Genomic DNA, 20,655 nt, shown 5'->3' with positions numbered 1-20,655 from the left:
AATGTGGCATCTTTATCGCCTTTGTTGTGCACACCAACACACACCCCAAACACAGCTGAACAAATCCTAATTAATAAGAACACAGCAAAGTTATTTTAAAAGTATCACCCTTTTAATTTCCTTTTGAAAAGATGTTGCAATATATATTTGTGTTTGTGTGTATGTGTGTGTGTGTAATTCAGATATGGCATATATGCCTCACTTTAAGTGCATTGTATCAGACTTCACAAACAACGTTGAACAAAGCAGAAAGAAAAAAAAAGACAAGTTTAACATGTATGTAGAGCAGCTCATTTTTAGGTGCAGTCAACTTTCCAGAAAGATTTAAAAACTAAAGACATTAAAAACTTGCCTAAAACTCATTGCATCTGTATCACTGATTTCTTGTAAACATTTCTTAGAAAAATCTTTTTTTTTTTTTTTTTTTTTTTTGGGGGTGGGGGGTAAATGAAAGCAAAAAAAACAAAACAAAACTGACAGTAAAGAAATAAAAAATGACCACACCTGGGTGAGCGTACATCAGAGCAGCTGTACCATGAACCCTCAGGATGATACACACATCAACCTGGATAGAAGAAGACATCTACAAAATAACACATTAGCTGGTATCGGAAAATATATGCAAACAGCAAAATGGAGGTCTCAAATATAAATAAAATAAACTCTAAAGACAAAAATGAATTAAAGTCAGACTTTGGAATCCGTTTGCTCTTCAATACAATTTTATGATCATTTGTTTTTGTCGATTATTCCTCCTTTCATTCATTTACTCACACAAAGGGGTACCTTATGTAATCCATTCTCAATAAATAGACATTATGTCCAACACATTGCAGAAAAAAACACTGAGCTCACACTGAAAAAAAAAATATATATATATATGAAAACTAAATGTTAAAAAAAGTTTGTGTCCAGGCTGCCTTAAAAATTTAAGTTGACTGAATCTGAGAATTCAAGTTAAGGGAATTTTATAAAGATTCAACTTGTCTTCTTAAATTCAGTCAACTTAAACAATTAAAGCAGCCCTTTTTTATGTAAAACAAATAGTTAATTTTTTACAGTACACATTGAAAAAATGTTAAACAAGACATTAGCTGTGTCCCAATTCAGGTTGCTTTATTCCAAATTTTGTGTGTCTAAAGCAGCACATCATGGCCCCTTTCTTCTCAAACTGTGGTTAAGACACACAGCTTTCATTTCCATAATATTTGGAAGACGCAATCCTTTCACCCTCCCAACTTAATTTCATTACTTGATGCAGGTCACTTTTTTCAGTAAAAGATTCAGGCGAATCTTACCGACTCAAGAAGCAGGCACTGTCATGTGACATCACACTGTATCTATCAATCACCTGAGCTGGACGAATGGAAAAGCAACTACAGGGTGCAAATAATGGAAGCCATGCATCAACTGCACTGTGTGGAAATAACACGTCAGCTCATAACTGAAAACCAGGCCATCAGGGAACTTGTTCTCCTCTGGGATTTCAACTATTTCGCAGTTTGCAGCCAACCTCCTGCTGGTGAACTGTATATCTAAGACTTAAAGGAGCAGTTCACCCCAAAATTAGAAAAAAATACAAGTTTTTCCTCTTACCTGTAGTGCAGTTTATCAGTCTAGATAGTTTTGGTGCCAGTTGGCAAGTGTTGGAGATATTGGCACTAGAGATATTTGCCTTCTCTCCTGTATAATAGAACTAGATTGCACTTGGCTTGTGGTGCTTCAAGCACCAAAAAAATACATTTGAAAAACTCGGCAGCAATGTCTCTTTCCAGAAAAAGATCCAAAACAAGGTCTGTGGATTATCTTGAGTAATCAGGTCATGATCTCTGGAAAAAGACATTGCTGTTAAGTTGTTTGAATGTATTTTTTGTTTTTTAGCCTTAAGCACCCAAAACCGAGTGTTATCTAGTTCCATTATATTGAAGAGAAAGCAAACATCTCTACAGCCGATATCTCCAAAACGCTGCAACTCACACCAAAACAATCTAGGGTGATAAATAGCCCGACAGCTAAGAGGAAAAATATGTAATTTTTTGATTTGGGGGTGAACTGTTCCTTTAATAAGTCAATGAGGAACACCTTTGTGCACCATTACTTAAGTGCACCTTCATGGGCAGCATCCTGCCAATGATAGCACCCACAAACGTGACACAGTGTCACTGCAATGTAGTTGAAAGACTTTTGATGATATAATTTTTCAGGGGTCAATAATACAAGCCACAGGAAAATCAAAACATTGAATATAAATAATGAATTTGGGTTTATGACTGAACTAACAAAAAAGGCGATTTCCTTAAAGGGATAGTTTAGATTTTTGAAGTGGGGTTGGATGAGGTACTTATGCATGGTCAATGTATTACATATAATAGATGGCGGTCAGCATGCCCCCGGATTGGAGAAGCAGGTTGGAGTCCAACAGGGAAGGTACTGCTGTAGATGGGGGGCCCAGCAACAAAGCCTATTTTAACACCCTAAAAAATTCCCACCTTAAAAAAATAAATAAATAAATAAATAAAGATTTATTTAAATTTAGAATAATGGTACCACTTTACCTTAATATGAGACAGTTATTGCCAATGCGAAATGACTTTGTGAATCACTCTCTTCAAAGCCAGACTCCACCGATGAAAACAATTATTTCACATTGCTAAAGACAGGAGCTGCTGGTCTACCGCTGCATTGATCAATTGGATTGTTTGTGTTATTGTGTGACTTTGGTGCTTAAAAGGTATCACCAAAGTAACACAAACTAACTGATCAAAGCAGCACTAGACCAACAACTCCCATGTTAAGCGAGCTAAAATTAATGTTTTTCTCAATGGCGTCTGGTGGCCTTGACGAGCAAAAATGGGTAACTGAAGCTGTTATTTGCCTCCCGTCAAAATAGACTGTCTGAACAAAAAGATAAAGCAGTGAAAATACTCTTGATAAAGCATACACTTAAACTAATAATTTTTAGGTTGGAATTTTTTTTAAATGGCTAAATATGTCTTGTTGCTGACTCCCGTCCATAGCAATACATTGCTTAGCTACCGTGTTGGGCTTCAGCCCACTTCTCCAAACTGGGGGCAATACGACTGTTATGTACTGTGCACAATACCCTAAATATAAATAAGTGCCCCATACAACCCCACTTCAAAATACCCAAACTATCCCTTTACTGTGTTGACCAAAACATATGGACGCCACCTCTTACAACAGTGTTTTTATTTGAGTTTAAAATAGACACAAGTCTGATTGGACGATCGAAATCTGCAGTTTGAGCATGTCTTAAACACAGCAAAAACCTCAATGCTTCAGTTGTGTTGAATATTGCACATCCACAGGAAACAGAAGACTTGTTGCAACATGCATAGGTCAGACATCCTTTTACATTTCCACACAAAAATCCCCACTGCCCTCTAAAGGTCTTACAATGTTCACAATGTCTTTAAAAGTACGGTATTAGATTTTAGCATTAGTGCCGAGCCAGTATATGAAGAACCATTTTTTTTGACATGTCATCATATTGCTGGCCAATTTTAAAAACAAGGATTAAATTATTGAGGTGTCTCTTAAATCACTATTTTTCTTGTTGCCACAGAATTTTTCAAGATAAAATTACAAAATATAAAATACCACTACCACCAATATACACCCTCAGTATAACGGCATATACTTTAGTTCTGATTCTTTCACTTAAGTTTTGATGTGACGGAGGATTAAATAAAACGTTCTATTCTTAAAGGAAAAGTACATTTATAAGCTCTCATCTCTGATATACAGTAAACCTACTCTGTTAAGGCAAGTGGTGACCAATACGTTATGGAACATTTGCAAAAGAATGATGGCAGATATCTTGAAACAAAAAAAAAAAAAACAATAAAAGGAAGTGTTGATCTTCACATATCAGGGCTGAAAATATGTTATTCCATCAGCCATGACTAGGGACAAGAGAAATATGATCCTATCTGTACATAAAAACATTTTCATCTTCAAAGAACCCATTCATCATAGAAATAAGGTGTAATTTAAGTGCTTACCAGTCTACTACAGGTACAGTATGTGGTCAATACAAACAGGTCAGTCTTCTTAGATTTCACAATACCATCTTAAACAATAATCAGCGGGTTTGATTTGTATCTGCTTTTAAAAATTGTCTTCATTAGTTATCTTACAGTGCCTATTTTTGTAACTAAAAACAATGAATAAGTGCACTTTTGAAATGTCCCATTGATTAGAAACATACCTGCATTCAATGTAACTACTATATGTACTTGATAACAGGTTGGGTAAAACATGCTGTCTACACCAAAGAGAAATACTAGAATATACAGGATATCACTCACAAATCATTGTAATGGGAATCTAATGACCAATGGCATTGCGGATGAACAGAACAGGAAGGTTATTACACTGGTAGATGCATTAGTCATTCCAAGTGCTTTAAGTACATAATGAATTTTTATTTTTTATTCTTGTTAACAAAGCGAGGTACTATATTGTATGTCCCTTCAAACAAGGCAAGCCACTGGTGAGTAAACTATGTATAGTGGATATACTGGATCGTGCTGGGACAGGTAAGCATCTGCTCAGGACCTCAGGGCTCATCCACAACGGTAAAAAATCTGAGATAGCTTAATTCAAGCTTCCTTGTTCTCTGTGGCTGATTCAGGATAGTTCATGTTTTCCCAGCAGGTGTTCTGTTGAACTTCTAAAGGTATTTTTAGTGGTTTTAGGAACAGATCTGGCTTGGGAGCCAATTAAATGGGTTGGTTAGTCGTGATTTCTCCAGCTAAGAGGAACCCCATAATAAGTAAGTATACAATTGACTCATGGCATCTTAGAGAAGATCAGTATTAGTGTATGCAGCTGGGGAAACCAATGACTGCTGTAATTTGTGTCCATAATCAGTATGTCTGGATGTTAATATTTTCATATTTAATAACTAAAGGGTGCATTCACAATTTTTCTGTTGGTCTTAAATAATACTTCAACCACAAAATGACCATCTGTATGTCAGTAATTCAGTTGGTTACATTGAAATGATTAAAAAGTAACTACACCCCCCAGTTTTGGCTTGAGTGTGTCCTCCATGGAACATGGAAAAAGTCTTGAAAATGGGCAGGGCTGGGAGGAGGGCCCAATCGTGCCACCTCTCAATCCACAGCTAACTAATATTAGACCACAGCTTTCAGAATTGGACAAATCACGATTATCTTCCAGTTAGTCTTTTTAGTACAAAATTTCTAGTTTGTGTTACTTTGTGAAGAGGAAAAGGGAAACAATAAGATATTGTACAGAAATTGTGTAAGAACTGAAGAACAGTGTCAGGTCACTGGGTCAGAGTGTGTGTTGGGTCTTCCCAAGCTAAAAATCCAATCAAAATAGCCAAAACTTTCTCATTAAGACTGAGGAACAGCCTGCCCGAGGAGAACAAGCTATCTGAGTCAGTATTGTCTCAAAGAAAAGGTTGAAAGACTGAAGAGTTGCTATAGTTAATTTGTTAATTATAATGTTAATATCAATATCGGATGCTTAACTGCAGTTTGTAAAATCAGTTTTTGTCTTTGTCTGCCAGATATTTTTACAATTTCAAAAACTATTGGTCCTTTATTTTATCCCTGTTCTTCATTGTCCTGCTGTTAGTTTCAGATGACAAAAAAATGCGTTTCAGTGTTCAACTTAATCACTACTTTGACCCTCCTTTTCGCTCTAAATCTACAAAATACTGTGAACATCAAACGTCTCATTTACCATAATGTTACCATCCATCCTAACACAGTCACAACATCATTCAAATAAAATATGCTCCATAAATGAGCTTTTAATCAGTAGTATATTCAATAACAAATAATTCTGTGCTTTTGTGCCCCCTCGCAATTTAAGTAGCAAAATATAGTGTTACATCTCCAATAGCAGCTTTCTCCCTTCAATCATTGTCAGTGCACAGCTGGATGTCTGCTTTTAAATAATAATAAAAAAACACATGAAAATCTTACAGTGAATCCAACATTTTCCTTACTTGCCCTCAGTGTCACGTCAGAGAAATAAATATAAGAATTGAAGGAAAAAGTGACGATGTAAACAAACACAAAGCGAAGCCGTGTTCAGGGGATGCATAGATGCAAAATAAGACAAAACATTAAAGTTCATACGATTATTTGCTCGTCGTTGCAGTATGGAGGGAGGGTGAGGGCGTCAGTTGGAATACCTACTTTCCTTTTTATATGTTGGCGAAGCAAAGACACCTGCACTGCCATCTCCGGTTTCCTGTTTGAAATTCCACACAGTGCTGATGTGGACTTATACCCAACATTTATTTAGATTTAATTACATTTCTGTTCCTTTTTGTTTAAATAAAAATTCAACAAATATACAAACGGTTCATAACTCAAGACCTAAAATTTCCTAACACTTTGTGGAATACATTCAGGAACATTCATGTTGAGTGAAAAAAAGAAGCAATAACCAAACAAAAGTGAAAAAAATAAAAACATATACACAATAATTATTCATGTAGACTATTCATCGCCATACAGTTATCATATGTTACACCTTATTACTAGTTTCTAGCAGTCCGGAATCCCTTCCAGGGTGATGAGTTATTATAGTTTCTCCTTTGAGGGGATCCAGATATAGGGTCCTGAATGTTCTTCTATGACCTGTTTGCAGTGGTTATAAATGTCCTCTAACGTGTCTCCTTGAACCAGGGCTGCAAAGCAAAGGGAACTCTTTATACACTCTGAGACATTGTATAGAACAGGTACGTCAAATTTAAATCACTACAGTCACATGTGCACCTGTACACTCATGATGCTTCACAGCTGTCTAACAGGGATGTAACGATGCATTGCGAGACAGTTAAAAATTGATTAAAAAATATGTGAGATTCAAATCGGTGAGATGAAAAATGAACCAGGATATTCTTTTTGAACAGCAGAGGGCGTAATCTAATTTTGACTTTGCTTGCTTGACATGTTACACTACTACATGTTCAAAGTCCTACGTCATGTCCGAGACGACAGACGCTCGCAAACGTAAATAAGATGAAGCCAAGGCTCCACAACAGGTGATATTAAAAGAAACCCTCCAGTTTAACATTGAAGTTTGGCGGCATTTGAGCTTCCTTAAGTCAGAAAGTAATAAAGGCGAGAAGATAGAAAAAAAGACAAAAACAGTCTGCAAATATTGCAAGCGAGGGTGTTGAACTACAAAAATAGAACAACTAAAATGATGCAGTCGTGAGCCGGCATTATAGTGAGGAGCTTTGGTCAGCCCTGCATAAGCACATTACTCCTTAACGACAACTACACGGCCAAACCACACTACCAAGTACATTTGCAACCCTTTTCGCCAAAACAAGTACAAGAGCCAAAGAGAGTGCCCAACTTATCACCCACGAGTTGGAAATGGCCAACTTTGTTCTTCAAATTCGCCCTCTCTGCTTTCCCCTCTAGCAAAAGCAAACCTTTCCACACCAGCCAACTCTGTCCCATGTGAAAGGGTTTTTCTTAACAGCAGGGAACACTGTGAATGTCCAGAAATGCATAAATTGCATAGTTTGTGTTTAGCATTTATACCCTGCCTTAGAATAAAAAGGGACTGCTTAATTTGATATAGAAAAGAAGAGAAAATGCAGTATTTCATATAATTTTTGTTTGAAATAATAAATAGAATATTTGTCAGTCATAAGTTTGTGTATTTAAAATATATAGAAAATTGTATCGTGATCCCAGTATCGTGAATCGTATCGAATCGTGAGTTGAGTGAATTGTTGCATCCCTACTGTCCTTAACCCTCTGAAACCTCAGCAAACTGGCTTGATTTAAGTCAGGGAAAAGGAAATGAACATCTTAACAAGAAATGAGCCAAAAAAATAGCAAATTAATAAATGAAAATTAAATTAAATTGTTGATTCTCTTTTTAAAAGAATATTATATATTATATATAGTTAAAATGTTATATATTATAATATATAACAACAATAGTTTTCTGGACATTTTCCCTTATATATATGATACATTTTTAATAATTTTTCTCTCCCTCTCTCATTTTTTCACCCTTTATAAATTTTACATGTTGCAGGATATTTCTTACCAAATTGCTGATTACACTCTCCACCCCTCCACTTTTTTGGACAGAAATCAAACCACTTTGCTCACGTTACTGAGATTTAAATGCTAGTACAAACAAGGACATGACCTTTAAAGTGCAATAAATATTAATTAACTATAACTTATTATTAATTATTTAATAATAATAATAATAATAATAATAATAATAATAATAATAACAATAATAATCATAATCATAATCATAATCATAATAATCTATTTGCAACAAATATGCAATTATAATAATTAGAACTATAGTGTTCTGGACATTACCCCCTAGTTTTTTTTATAATTTTCTTATAAGTCCCCCTCCATCTTTTCTTTTTTTTCCCAATACTTCTAACATTTTGGGGGATATTTCTTGACAAATTGCTGATTGCCTTTCCCCCAATGTTTTTGAAAGAAATCAAGCCATTTTGCTCACGTTTCTGAGATTAAAATACTTGTGAAAGGCATCTGAATGAAGCAGAAAAAAACTGATGTCGATCAAGATTTCAGAGGGATAAAACCCCAAAGTTCTTCTAATGACCCCCTTCCCCCATGCTCGTTACTTAGCATTTTTACACAAGGTATTATCTTGGGTGACCCCGTCACATGTCTGTCTGTTTACACCTGGGATTAGAATCATTTTCCACACGCGTCTCCAGTGACCACTTGTGATTAGATCTCACTTTTGCGTTAAATATATAAACGACTGTTAATACCAGTCATACCCAGCTAGCAAGTCTTTTGTGCTCATACTGTGTTTGAGTTCACCTGAACATAGAATTTGTATTTGTGCTTTTATCAGTATCATACCTGTAAAGAACTCCCCAAACTCCTGCTCCAGCTTCATCGCCCTGTCAAACGTTTTCTTGGCTTGTTCCTCTGTCAGTCTCTTATTCATGTCCCTGTAAAGATGTAAAGGACACACTTTACATGATTCTGTCTCTGTAACACTTGGGAACAGTGTTTCCAGCCAATAACAGTGAGGCTCTGTCAATAATTATAACTTCTTTCAGGAGTTACAGTGGTTAACAAATACATGAATATACACTTAAATCTGCTTACAATTACATTATAGTTAATGCTATCATGTCACACATGTCACACTGTAACATTATTACAAACTGTTTATTTATAAATGATAAATAGGGGGACTTATAATAAGGTCTTGTCAAATTCCAAGTTCATGGCTTCCTAAAATTTGCTCCAAATTCAAATAAGTCCTTTAGTAATATTAAACAAACTGTACAATAAACAGGGTGGTGGACTATTGAAGTATTATTAAAGGCAAGAATGTGAGTGGCTCCAATAAATGAAAAATATAAAAAGAGAAAACGAATACTCACATTAATGAATCAATAGACTTAGGTTTGATGAAGATGGCGATGGGGTAGAGTTGTGCTACTTGTAGTCGTTTAATGGCATTTCCAGACACATCCAGAATGCAGTGTTTACCCTAAAACATATACAAAGAAGTACCACTTCAAAACACACACATTTTTATTTCTCAGGCTATAAAATTAATATGAAGCCCCAGAAGGATGGAGGAAAAAAAATAGATGGTGAAAAAAGATGTTGAAAAAAAACTTGTGAAAAGAAATTAGATGAAACAAAAGTTCCACCCAACACACTTTTGCGTTCTCCCAAGAAAAGTGCTTCCAGTGCACCAGTTAGCATTAAAGAAGTAGAAGATAAAAAAATTAAAGTCAAAACTCAAGGAAGAAGAAGAAGAAGAAGACAGTGGGCCACCTGTAAACACTCGCCTGGAGTCACTATCACAGTGTGTATTAGACTGTGACTGCCCTCAGGTGCTCCAGAGAATACAAAAGTTTCTCTGGAAAAACATTTTTTTCCCCACCATCTATTTTTTCTCTCCCCCATGTCCCTTTATGGGCTGTGTAAATCAAAGCTGCAACACATGAGATTTTTCTTCGAATTACCTTAGGGGCCGCTTTAATATCACACACACTCATAATTCTCTGCACACAAAACGCGCTTTTCAAAATCTAGCTTTATCAAGTATTATACATTAATTTTATTTTCTGCTCTCACTGAGTTTAGTTTTTTTCACCAACATCACCCCTAATCATAAATATCAAATATTCTTCTGTTTTTTTTTTAACCCTTTAAATGCCAGGTTTTTGTCATGAGTTTTGATGATCACTGCCTGGGATATGTCAATGATTTGTAGCAACATTAATTGTGACAGTGCACCAAGTGAAAATAGCATGTATTTTCTCCATATGTTAAATATGGAAAATTATAAAAAAATAAAAAGATGTCATCAGGTGGAAAATAGTAAAAATGTAAAATTTCAAGGCAAAAGTCCAGATTGACACCCAGAAATGATAAAATTCATGTTTCTATGCTTTAATGGCTGTGGGATCAAAAATTGCAGTTTAAATGGGTTTCAATGCCGCATTTTTTGCACTTAACAGTATGAATGTAATGTAATGTGTTTTGTTTACAGTGTATTTTAGACTTATTGTACGATCTGAGCTGGAAATTCCAAGATTTAAAAAAAATACACAATCTTGCCAAAATGTATGCCATATGCATGAACACAGCCAAAATTATCAAAAAATGAAAAACGAAAAATTCGTAAAATGTGCCAAACAGTCCCTAAGGGGTAATCTCATGTGGTGTAAATCATAACTATCCTAAAGAGCATCAAGTAAAAGCTCAGTCCAGAGAAATATGTCGGTATAGGAATCTCAAAGCAGATGGGTCTCACCCTTTCAGCCACGTATTTCACAGACTGTACACTCGTTCCATACAGATTATCATTGTACTGTCCCGCCTCGATGAACTTGTGCTCTTGGATGTCCTTCTCCATCTGCTCTCTGGACATCACAAAGTGATAGTCTCGCCCGTCCACCTCGTAGTCCCTCTTTGGCCGAGTGGTATCTTTGGTGCAAGAAGGACAAATCAGTGAGTAATATGCATTAACAAGACCAGGAGACACTTGCTACAGCTGCTTTAAAATCTCTTTAAAAAATATGTGAAATATACACAAAGTCTTAATGCATTACATAGTGGAGGCTGTGAAATGTGTTTAAATTAGGTGCTGGCTAGGGCTGTGCCATATCATATTGTCCATGATAATACGGCTATAATTTGGTAATGCTTCTAAAGAAGTCGTGGACTATTATCTAATTCAAACTAACATCATTTCAAATTGATTCTACACAAACAGTAATTCCAACAGGCCAAAAAAAAGGAGTCTAAGTATTTATGAGAACAAATCACTTCAAAAGTCACTCGGTCACAAAGGGATGGAGGAACTGGGCTTGTCCATTCACTTACCTTGGTGCCCTGAGCTGTTAGCAGCTTTATTTGGTTTGGGAGGTGTGTTGAAATAAAAGAGACGAGTAAATCAAAACATGCAAAACAAAAACTGAAGAACACATTACATGCAGAGAGGAGTGAGGTTGAGGTGAGTGCTCCTGTTACAATGAGTCAAAATGAGGTTACACGGGGTGTCATTCACTCACACACACACACACACACACACACGCACACGCACGCACGCACGCACGCACGCACGCACGCACGCACGCACGCAAAAACACAAATCACAGTAACACAGTGACTAAAGCTGAATAACAGTCCCTCCTTCCTGTTTGGATGAAAGGGTGATGCTGGTGTGTAATGAAACATATGTTCATGACTGCTGAAGTTAGAGGTAAACACATCGATAAACACAAGTGGGATAATGTAATGAAGTAATAATACTTCTTCAGTATTTAGGTATTTTTGGGGAATATCTGCACTTTATTTGAGTTTTTCTATTTCTGACAATATATTTACATTTCTGTTATGTTTCTTTCTTTTACTCCACTATATTTACTAAATAAAATGTAAACTTTTACTTCACTTCATTTCTCCTATGCATTTTCGTTACTTATTACAAAACAGGGAAGGAAGGAAAAACTGGATTTTGCTCTTAAAATCCTTTACGTTGCTAAAAAAGAAATTTCTTTTTTCTAATATATTGTAGGCTCAATTTTTAAGGTGGTGTATAACCCTCACAGTGCTCAAAATTCTGACCGCTTGCTTTCATTACCAGCGTTTACTTGTACTTTTACTTTTAATACTCGAATACATCTAATATCATGAATTACTTTTGATACTGAGAGTACAGTAAATATCAGATACTTTGAGACTGTTACTCAAGTAATATTCTAGTAGGTGACTTTAACTTCTACCAGAGTAATTTTCTAGCATATCTGTACTTTTACTCAAGTCTGTCTTTCAGGTACTTCATCCACCACCAATAAACACAGACAATGATTCACCATTTTTACTAACTGTCAGTATTAATGTCATGCTACCACTATGATTTCATTTTTTTTTTTTGTTTTACTGTAGGATGAACAAAAACAGATTCCTGCTCTGTCTCCATTCATTACTTACGTGGCACACAAGACCCAAACTTGTCTGGGAATTCTGATATCAGATCATCATTGATTCTGTCCTTCATCGGTCCCAGGATTATCACTGGTCTGGCATAATTAACTGCAAGGAAAAACAAAAACTCACTGAATTTCCGAAATATTTCTTTAAAAGACGACACGTAAACAACACTGACTGTTTGCCATACAAATCTAGTTATTCATATGGTTAAAACCTTGACTGAGTGTCCTGACTGAACTGAGAAATTTTCCCTGCATGGAATTGCTAATCACAGACTGGAAAAAAAGACACAGTTTAAGCTTTTTAACTGTCCTCAATTACACTTAGAAATATCCAAATGAGTAAGCTCATTAGTATACTGTGACTGCATAGCTTTGATAACACATTTAAGGAAGAGACAACTTACTTTCCTGCCGCATCACAGGTTCATATGAGAGAATCACGTCCTCTTGACTCCCTGGAGCACAGAGTGAAAATGTCATTATAATATTTGGACAAATCCTCATTACTGACACAAAAGACCAAAACGCATGCCATAGTTGGCCAGAGGCCACACGCATGGCATAATGATTCACAAGACATGTCCCTATTATTATTATTATTATTATTATTATTATTATTATTATTATTATTATTATTATTACATTTTGTTTTATTTTAATTTTTTATGAATATTACTATTTTTTGTTCATCTTCCTGATGACATACAGAGAGGCTCTCTCTCCTGCCCTGGTGATATAAATATGTATGTATGTAGCTAATGCTAAATAAACAAATCACACAGTAACCTGTCCCTTCAAACTGAATAAAATTATTTGCCAGATTTCACCCACTTTCAAACATTTATTGATATTTTGACCTGAATTTTGGTATCATTCACTTCTCCTTCCTACCAAATTAACAAATTCAGGATCTCAGGAAACTCGATACAATATGACATCAGAGTTATCATGGGACTTTAAGTCTTCTGGCTGGTGATTTTTATCAGTTACGTGATGATTTTGTAACTTTTTTGTACATGCATTTAGCAAATCACTTGAGTTTTGTTGTCTAAGTGTCATGCGCTCTCTCAGCTCAGTGTGTTGATAAGTGCAGTTACTATGGCTTCAATGAGACATGCTGGGATTGGGTTATTTGAGATACACTTGTAAGAAGTATTTTCTCACTCCTATATCCTGAAATAGGATTGTTGGTTAATTATTATTGGGGTGCAGTGATGCTGTGGTGCACCAGATCAATGCTTCATCACTTTTTTTTCTCCAAGCTTGAAAATTCATTATAATTCTATAGGTGCAAACTGAACCAGTAAAGCTGAAAAGGCAGCAAACATCCTTTTATTTCATAGTTATAGTTTATTAATGTATATAAACTTGCCACAGTAGGAAAAGTGGGTACATAACTTTTGAAATTAGCTTCAACGTAACAGCATATGCATTCAGGCTCGTCACAGGTGTGCTCTGGTACTCAACTAAACACAAAATAGCTCTACACCCTTGGCTAAGGGGTGTAGTGCTATTTCAACTATTATATTCAAATATTAAGGTGTATATCACTGTACTCTGAATGACTGACCTGTCTGCTACATCAGTAAATCACACATCACATAACTTAAATTCTGCTTCAAACAGACATGCTCACAAGCAAAGACTATTATTTATGTCAGTGTCATGCAAACATGCATTAAACGTTATTAACGTCTGAGAAAAGGCATCAGTAAGGGGTGAAATCAAATAAATAAATAAATAAAAGTTAAGTCTGTTCAGCATGCAGATCTAAGTTTGAGAGGCTCCAGTATGCGAGCATCACTCTGGTGGCTCATTAAGTGTGAAAACCCTGCAGGCGGCCTGTAGTGTTTGAGGCCATGTGACTGCCAATGATGGATATGAATTAATAGCATACACCACTGGAAATAACACAAACTGACTAGCTGATATCATTTTAAATTATTACTCATAATTATAAAACAAATCTTATCCTCTGCTGACTATATTAAACGCTTTGAAACCTGAGCAAATTTGCTGGAGTTCTTTCAAAAACATGGGAGGAAGGCAATGAGCAATGAAAGAAAAAAAAAAGAATTACAGAGAAATCAGTATAAACTGCAAGAATTTTCTCTGATAATTACCAAAAAAAGGAAAAGGTGCTTTAAAATGTACAAAATGTATGTAAAATAATTTTAAATATGGAATAATAACAATGATAGATATAGTATTTCCCCTCGCTTTTTTCTTTTTTCCCTAGACGTTTTTTTCTAGCTTTCAAAAATCATTTTCTAAATCTACTGATTTCTTGCAATTAGTGAAACATTTCTTACCAAACTGCTCACTGCCTTTTTCCTATGTCTTTTCTAAAGAAATTGCACCTTTTTGCTAATGGTTCAAAGGTTTAAATACTTTTAAAAGGCATCTGAAAGCAGAGCAAGATTTCCCCCAGCTTTCAAGGGGTTAAATTAATAGTGTCTGAGTCAAAAGCTCAAATCTAGGTAACAAAAACAAAAATATAAATAAATATACATTTAATTTTATAACATTTAATTTAATCAAGAAAAATAAAAATGTATTATATTTTAAAATATATAAAATATATTTTCTTTTGATGACCTACTTTGACTTAGCAAGTGGTGCTTTTCCCATAAAACAGACTAAACAGAGAAGCCCAAACTTAAATGCCCTCCAAACCATGAGTTTACTGAACCTGCTTTACTCGTGTCACAGCGTTTACACTGCAAACTTAGAAGCAAGACAAATCCAAGAAATGCAGCATGCAACAGCGCAGGCAAGAGAGACACGTTCAGACAGGAAACGTGACAAGGAGGTTGCTGTTGTTGTTGTGCGTGGGGGTTGTAGTAAACAGAGAGGAGAAATCATTCCTGCACCAACTTACTGAATGTCTTTGTCCCATACCCATCATCACCTATCCCCAGGATGTCCTATTGGCCGTCCACAGAGAGCCAGAGCAGAAGACAGAGAGGAGGAAGGACAGCCGCAACGTAAGCAAAAAGTTTGGAGGCAGTGAGAGGTGAGAGCCGTCACAGATCTGTCCCTGTCCGGACACCAAGCAGCCAGCAGGGGGGGCCACATACAGCACCGTGACATGTGGTTCACAACAAACCCAAATTATCTCTGCAGGAAAACTGGGTCGGACAATATCACCATATGGGGACATGTCGGAGGAAAATGAACAGCACTGAGTCCTGCTGACTGCTCAGCATCTGAGCCTGAACGCAGCACAACGAGAAAGAGAACAAAGAGGACAGGAAGTGATCCCTGAATCGCTCCTGTGTGTGTGTGTGTGTGTGTGTGTGTGTGTGTGTGTGTGTGTGCGCCCTATCATGTGACCTACACTGACCTCTCTGCGTGGGAGCACATGTGTGTCTGCAGGCTTTACTTACGGTCCGAATCACTGCCATCCTGCTCACCCTCTTTGTTCTTGTAGAATGGGAACTTTCGTGTAAAGATGAAATTCTTTTTACGTTTGTCATTGAATGACTGTGAAGGGAGAGAGAGCATGGAGCAAACAGGTATATCTGTCACGGTCATGCAGACAAAACAAGTGCTCGCACAAAGTGGGACGTCAAGAAGTTTTTACTGGAAAACTTAAAAGATGTCTCTCCAGGACTGTCAGATCATTTCAACGTGATTTTTGTTGTCGCTGCTAATAAATGAAACTCATGAAAATTGAATCTGGAATTTGTTTTCCTCATACTGAAAAACACAGGACACTTAAATGATTACTGTGCTTTACTTCACTTACTACAAGTTTTGTGCATTTTTGGGGTCGAAGGTAAAATCCTTGGTCATTTTTTTAGGCATAAAAATGACTTTATGAATATCTTTTAAATACGTGTTTAAGTACTTTTCTACCTATTAAATTTTTAGATGGACAGTTAGAACCTTTAAAGCCATTTTTCTCAGTTTTAGTGTAATTACTACAGTTAGCCTTTGCAGGGCAGTAAAATAGGTAGTAAACAGTAAATCTTTCAATCTAAATAGATTACTGTTATTTAAGATCCTTTAAAAATAATGCTATTTGTAGTTAGACCGCTTACAAAATAAGTTTAATGCTCAAATTAAGAAATAATCACAAGCAATTTTGGTATTGATTAATCATTTAATCAGGCGCTGAGGACAAACATGCTGGCTACTAAAATATGAGGTTTTGCTGTGAATTTAATAACTTTTTTTTTGGATTGTTGATCTGACATAAGGAGACTATGTTAGGTGTTTACTGTTTAAGTCTCTTTTAAGTGTTTTACTTTTTCCCATTTTCTGACATGTTATATACTGAACAATTAAATCATAGTAAATATGATAAATAAATTAAATACAAAAAGAAAAAGATTATAACAAAATATTATTAAAGTGAAAATAACCTTTTGATTAGTGCTGGGCAATATGGAGAACATCAAATATCACAATATTTTTTACACCAAATATCTGGATATAGAATAGAGTAGTCTGGTAATGTCAAACAAATACATCAATTTACTGTTACACAGCCTTTTAAAATATTGCAATATCCAAAATCTCAATATAGATACACGATATCTCGTCTCATATGATAATATCGATTTAATATTGATACATTACCCACCACTGCGTTAGCTGTGCCCCTAAAAAAGGGGTATAAAATATCTGAAGAGATTCTATGATGATACTAAATGGTTTGATTGAACAGCAGTTTCACGTTGGTTTACCAACAAAAGGTGATTCGGATAAAGGCAAGGGATTTTTAATTAATTGTTTTTTCTATTATCATCTTTTGATTTCTTGGAAGCTGTTTTAGGTAGTTCATTTTGATTTTGATTTTCAATTTTCATCAAGATTCAAATTGGATCTGCATGTGAAAAAGAACGCAAATGAAAAGAGACATTTGTGTTAATTTGCTTATGAAGATTTCAAAATGAATCATAGTCTCACCAGGCAGGCTAAATTATGAAGACCTGATTGTGGGAGGTCAGATTAGCTTTATTTTTCCTTATTGAGAGTTGACAAAACATTTTTTTTTAGAAATTTCTACACATGTACTTAAGATTTCTTCTGCTTTGCCTTTAACTTATTGTTGAACGTAGGTGATTGATTTATCACCCTAAATGGTTAAGCACACCTTCCATCAGAGAGCTCGTCAGCCTGTTGGTGGGAATTATGTATAATAGTTATGTGTTTTTAAACTTTTTAACCATTCTGACATGATGAATGTCCAAAGCAGGATTGAAATGTTGTCTTAAACTTTTGTTGCATGGAATAAATGTGGAGGCGTTCCTTTTTTTCCCCCTTCAAGCCAGATAAACTCTCAGTTCAGCTTTACATGATTAATATGGAAACATTTGTATAGAAAAGATGACATTACAAAAAAAAAGCCTGTGTTATCAGCAGAGAGCCCCACTGTCTACAGCAGGAGATTAACATCATTCTGCCCGTCTGTATGTCCCAGTACTTCTTGATGTGCCACAGTTGCATCAGAGGCATTTAAAGTAAAGGCAAGGTGAGAAAAGAGTTACCGAGATCATGCTTTGAGTAAAGTAACATAACTGGGGTTTAGTCATGGAAACATGAGCACACAACAAAACAATAAAAGTACATGCAGTGATGGAAAGAAAAGATGGAATTAAAGAGGATGAGGTTTCAAATCATGATTATGCTCTTCAGATCATTATTTGAAGACAAAATGCTGCTGCTGATGTGTAGTGTTTGTGCAGCTACAGTTCTGAGGGTTTCATGTGTGGTCATGCTCGAGTTTCGTAACAGCACGAACTGCAGAAGTTTTCTGAAATTCATGTTTGCTACTTATGCATGGATATGTTGGAAAGAGAGAACTTTTTACATCTGCAATGGTGGTTTTAGCTAATAGCTGGTAGAATATACGAACATTTTTAATAAGTTATATATTTTAATAAGTCTGTGTAAAAAGTGAAACTTTGAAATAAGCTTGAACTCTTTGAAACCTGAGTAAAATGGTTTGATTTCTTTCAAAAACAAGGAAATGAGAACCTTAAAAAAACATGGCAAAAATACTAGTTTAAAGTTACAAAAAACATCTGATAAAAAGCCAAGAAAAAAAGTAAAAAAACAAAATCATTCAATAAACTGACCCTAAAAAGTGCAGAAAATTACTCATCATTAACATAATTTTAAATATTCAATCACAATGATTATACATATAATTTCCTGGACATTTTCCCTATTTTTTAAATTTTTTCTAATAATCTCTCCCTTTTTAAAACAAATTTTCTTAAAATTTGGTCATTGCCCTTTTCCCCCATGTTTTTGAAAGAAATTAAACCACTTTGCCAGGTTTCAAAGGGTTAAATGCCTTGTAAGAAGTGTCTGACTGCAGCACAAGACAAGTGATGTCAAACCAGGTTTTAAGGGTTAAAATTTTCCGGAGTACAAAGTTTGACAATTGGAAGGTAAAAGTCCATAGAAGAAAATCCAAATACCTATGTCCAACTCTTACTATGAATTTTTAGATGCATTTGTATAAAAAGGCACTGAGTCACTGACCTGTCTTTAGGCATACCTGAACTCTAGAAAGAAGACTTGGTGATTTTAAATCATTTTCAGAAATGTGATTTCTTTGATGGAAGTGTAAATGCAGAAACACACATGATGAAATGGACATCAAACTGCAGTGAGAGCAACACTTGACATGGAAGCCAAACAGTCACTGTAAAGATCTCCAGATGAACTTCTTGCACACAGGAAGTTATATCTGAGCAACACCATGACTCATCGAATCAGCACGGTAATATAAATTGCCACTCAGCAGCGCTCGTAAAGGTACTCACCCCTTTTGAATCGAATGACCCTGGCTTGGCATTGAATTTCACAGTCTTTAGACGCGCTCGCTCTTTCCTCTCCACCCTGCCAAGCAAAAAGCCGTGTCTTTCATTAACCACACAGATAAAATGAAATTACTCGCACTGACACTACACTGACCTACGGAACGCTCTGGAAACTCCGAGTGAGGAAAAGTCTCAAGAACTCATACTTTGAGAGTCTAAAAATTTCTTTTCTACTCTGTTATTGCTGCAAACTATGAAGAGGAATATCAGTATGATGAGTTATTGAATGTGTGCTTATGTGCTCTCATGTGTGTATGTCTTAAAGGGACCGTTCACCCCAAAAGAAAAATACGTTTTTCCTCTTACCTGTAGCGCTATTAGTCTAAAACAACCTAAACAACTCAGTCCAGATCTAGGCACATGTTTTTTTTTGAAAGGCTGAATGTTACTTTATATCAGGGAGAAGGCAGACATCTCTACGGCCGATATTTCCAACATTCGGCAACTCACACTAAATCTGATTGGTAAATAGTGCTACAGGTAAGAGGGAAATATGTATGCTGTAGGTGAACTGTCCCTTTAACACAGTTGCATTTTATACTGCTTATTGATTTGGATTTATTTGATGTCAAGACAAAAGTAATTTAACTAATATGTCTTTGTGTACTAGCCCATATTTAGTATATTCTTTTCATTTATTTATTTATTTTTTTAAATTGAATTTTTATGTCACACCCTAGCAATGGATGAGGCCTTTTTTTCATTTTTAAATCATCCCCTCCAGAAGCACCAGTGGGCTGTTTTTGTCATTCTTTTTCTTCATAGTAAATTATTATTTTTTTATTTTTTATTTTGTAAGATGCTCCCCCATCTCAATCTCAGAGGCACTGTAGCCTCATTGACTAAAGATTGTTCCTCATCAACATTATTTTTATTAATATTTCATCAACGTGCTTTAAGAATTTCCAAAATCAAATACATATTTAAATCAACTGCTCACCGTCTCTTGCTGGGGATGACACCCATTTCCTCACTGTCCCCGTGCGGGGTGACACGGCGGGCCTGCCACCACTCATCATCAGAGGCGTTGATGACGTGGAGGATGTCGCCGTACCTGAAGCTGAGCCCTTGGCTGGGGAGGCCGCTGTCCTTTGACTTCTCATAGTCAAACAGAGCTCTATTCAGCGACAAACATCAGGATTATCTGGATTAGTGTTGCAAATGCACTGGATTCCTAGTTTTCCTCTGTCATTCCTCCATGTGAGGTCTTTTCTAATTCAGCAGTGAGAAACTAGAAGCACAGCTTTACCAGGTCACAGAGAATAGTGAGTGTTGGTCTGTGGGGGCTGCTATAATAAGAAACGATCTTCT

At 35.8% G+C, this 20,655-nt stretch overlaps 1 protein-coding gene across 39 annotated transcripts in view; it reads right to left on the bottom strand.

Moving 5' to 3' along the window:
• Positions 1-3,193: 3,193 nt before the first annotated feature.
• Positions 3,194-20,655, bottom strand: part of dlg2 (discs, large homolog 2 (Drosophila)) — a 259,394-nt gene continuing 241,932 nt past the window's right edge. For 32 of the 39 annotated variants that reach the window (XM_088088562.1, XM_088088567.1, XM_088088566.1 and 29 more), the window contains 10 exons: positions 20,285-20,461; positions 19,288-19,363; positions 15,892-15,988; positions 12,907-12,957; positions 12,501-12,602; positions 11,391-11,414; positions 10,819-10,991; positions 9,431-9,540; positions 8,898-8,989; positions 3,194-6,697 (listed from right to left, as the gene is read on the bottom strand). In XM_088088562.1, the coding sequence (XP_087944688.1) occupies positions 6,591-6,697; positions 8,898-8,989; positions 9,431-9,540; positions 10,819-10,991; positions 11,391-11,414; positions 12,501-12,602; positions 12,907-12,957; positions 15,892-15,988; positions 19,288-19,363; positions 20,285-20,461 (1,009 nt within the window). In that variant the 3' untranslated portion in view covers positions 3,194-6,590. Of the gene's footprint in view, positions 6,698-8,897; positions 8,990-9,430; positions 9,541-10,818; positions 10,992-11,390; positions 11,415-12,500; positions 12,603-12,906; positions 12,958-15,383; positions 15,430-15,891; positions 15,989-19,287; positions 19,364-20,284; positions 20,462-20,655 lie in introns of all 39 variants that reach the window. The other 7 variants (XM_088088565.1, XM_088088570.1, XM_088088601.1 and 4 more) reach the window with 3 other exon arrangements.

This window comes from Plectropomus leopardus, chromosome 15, assembly GCF_026936395.1.
Source record: "Plectropomus leopardus strain MGB_pleo_1.0 chromosome 15, ASM2693639v1, whole genome shotgun sequence".
In the NCBI taxonomy this organism is placed as follows: domain Eukaryota; kingdom Metazoa; phylum Chordata; class Actinopteri; order Perciformes; family Serranidae; genus Plectropomus; species Plectropomus leopardus.
The sequence above is the reverse complement of the archived record's forward strand: the minus strand, read 5'-3'. Positions and strand labels throughout refer to the sequence as shown.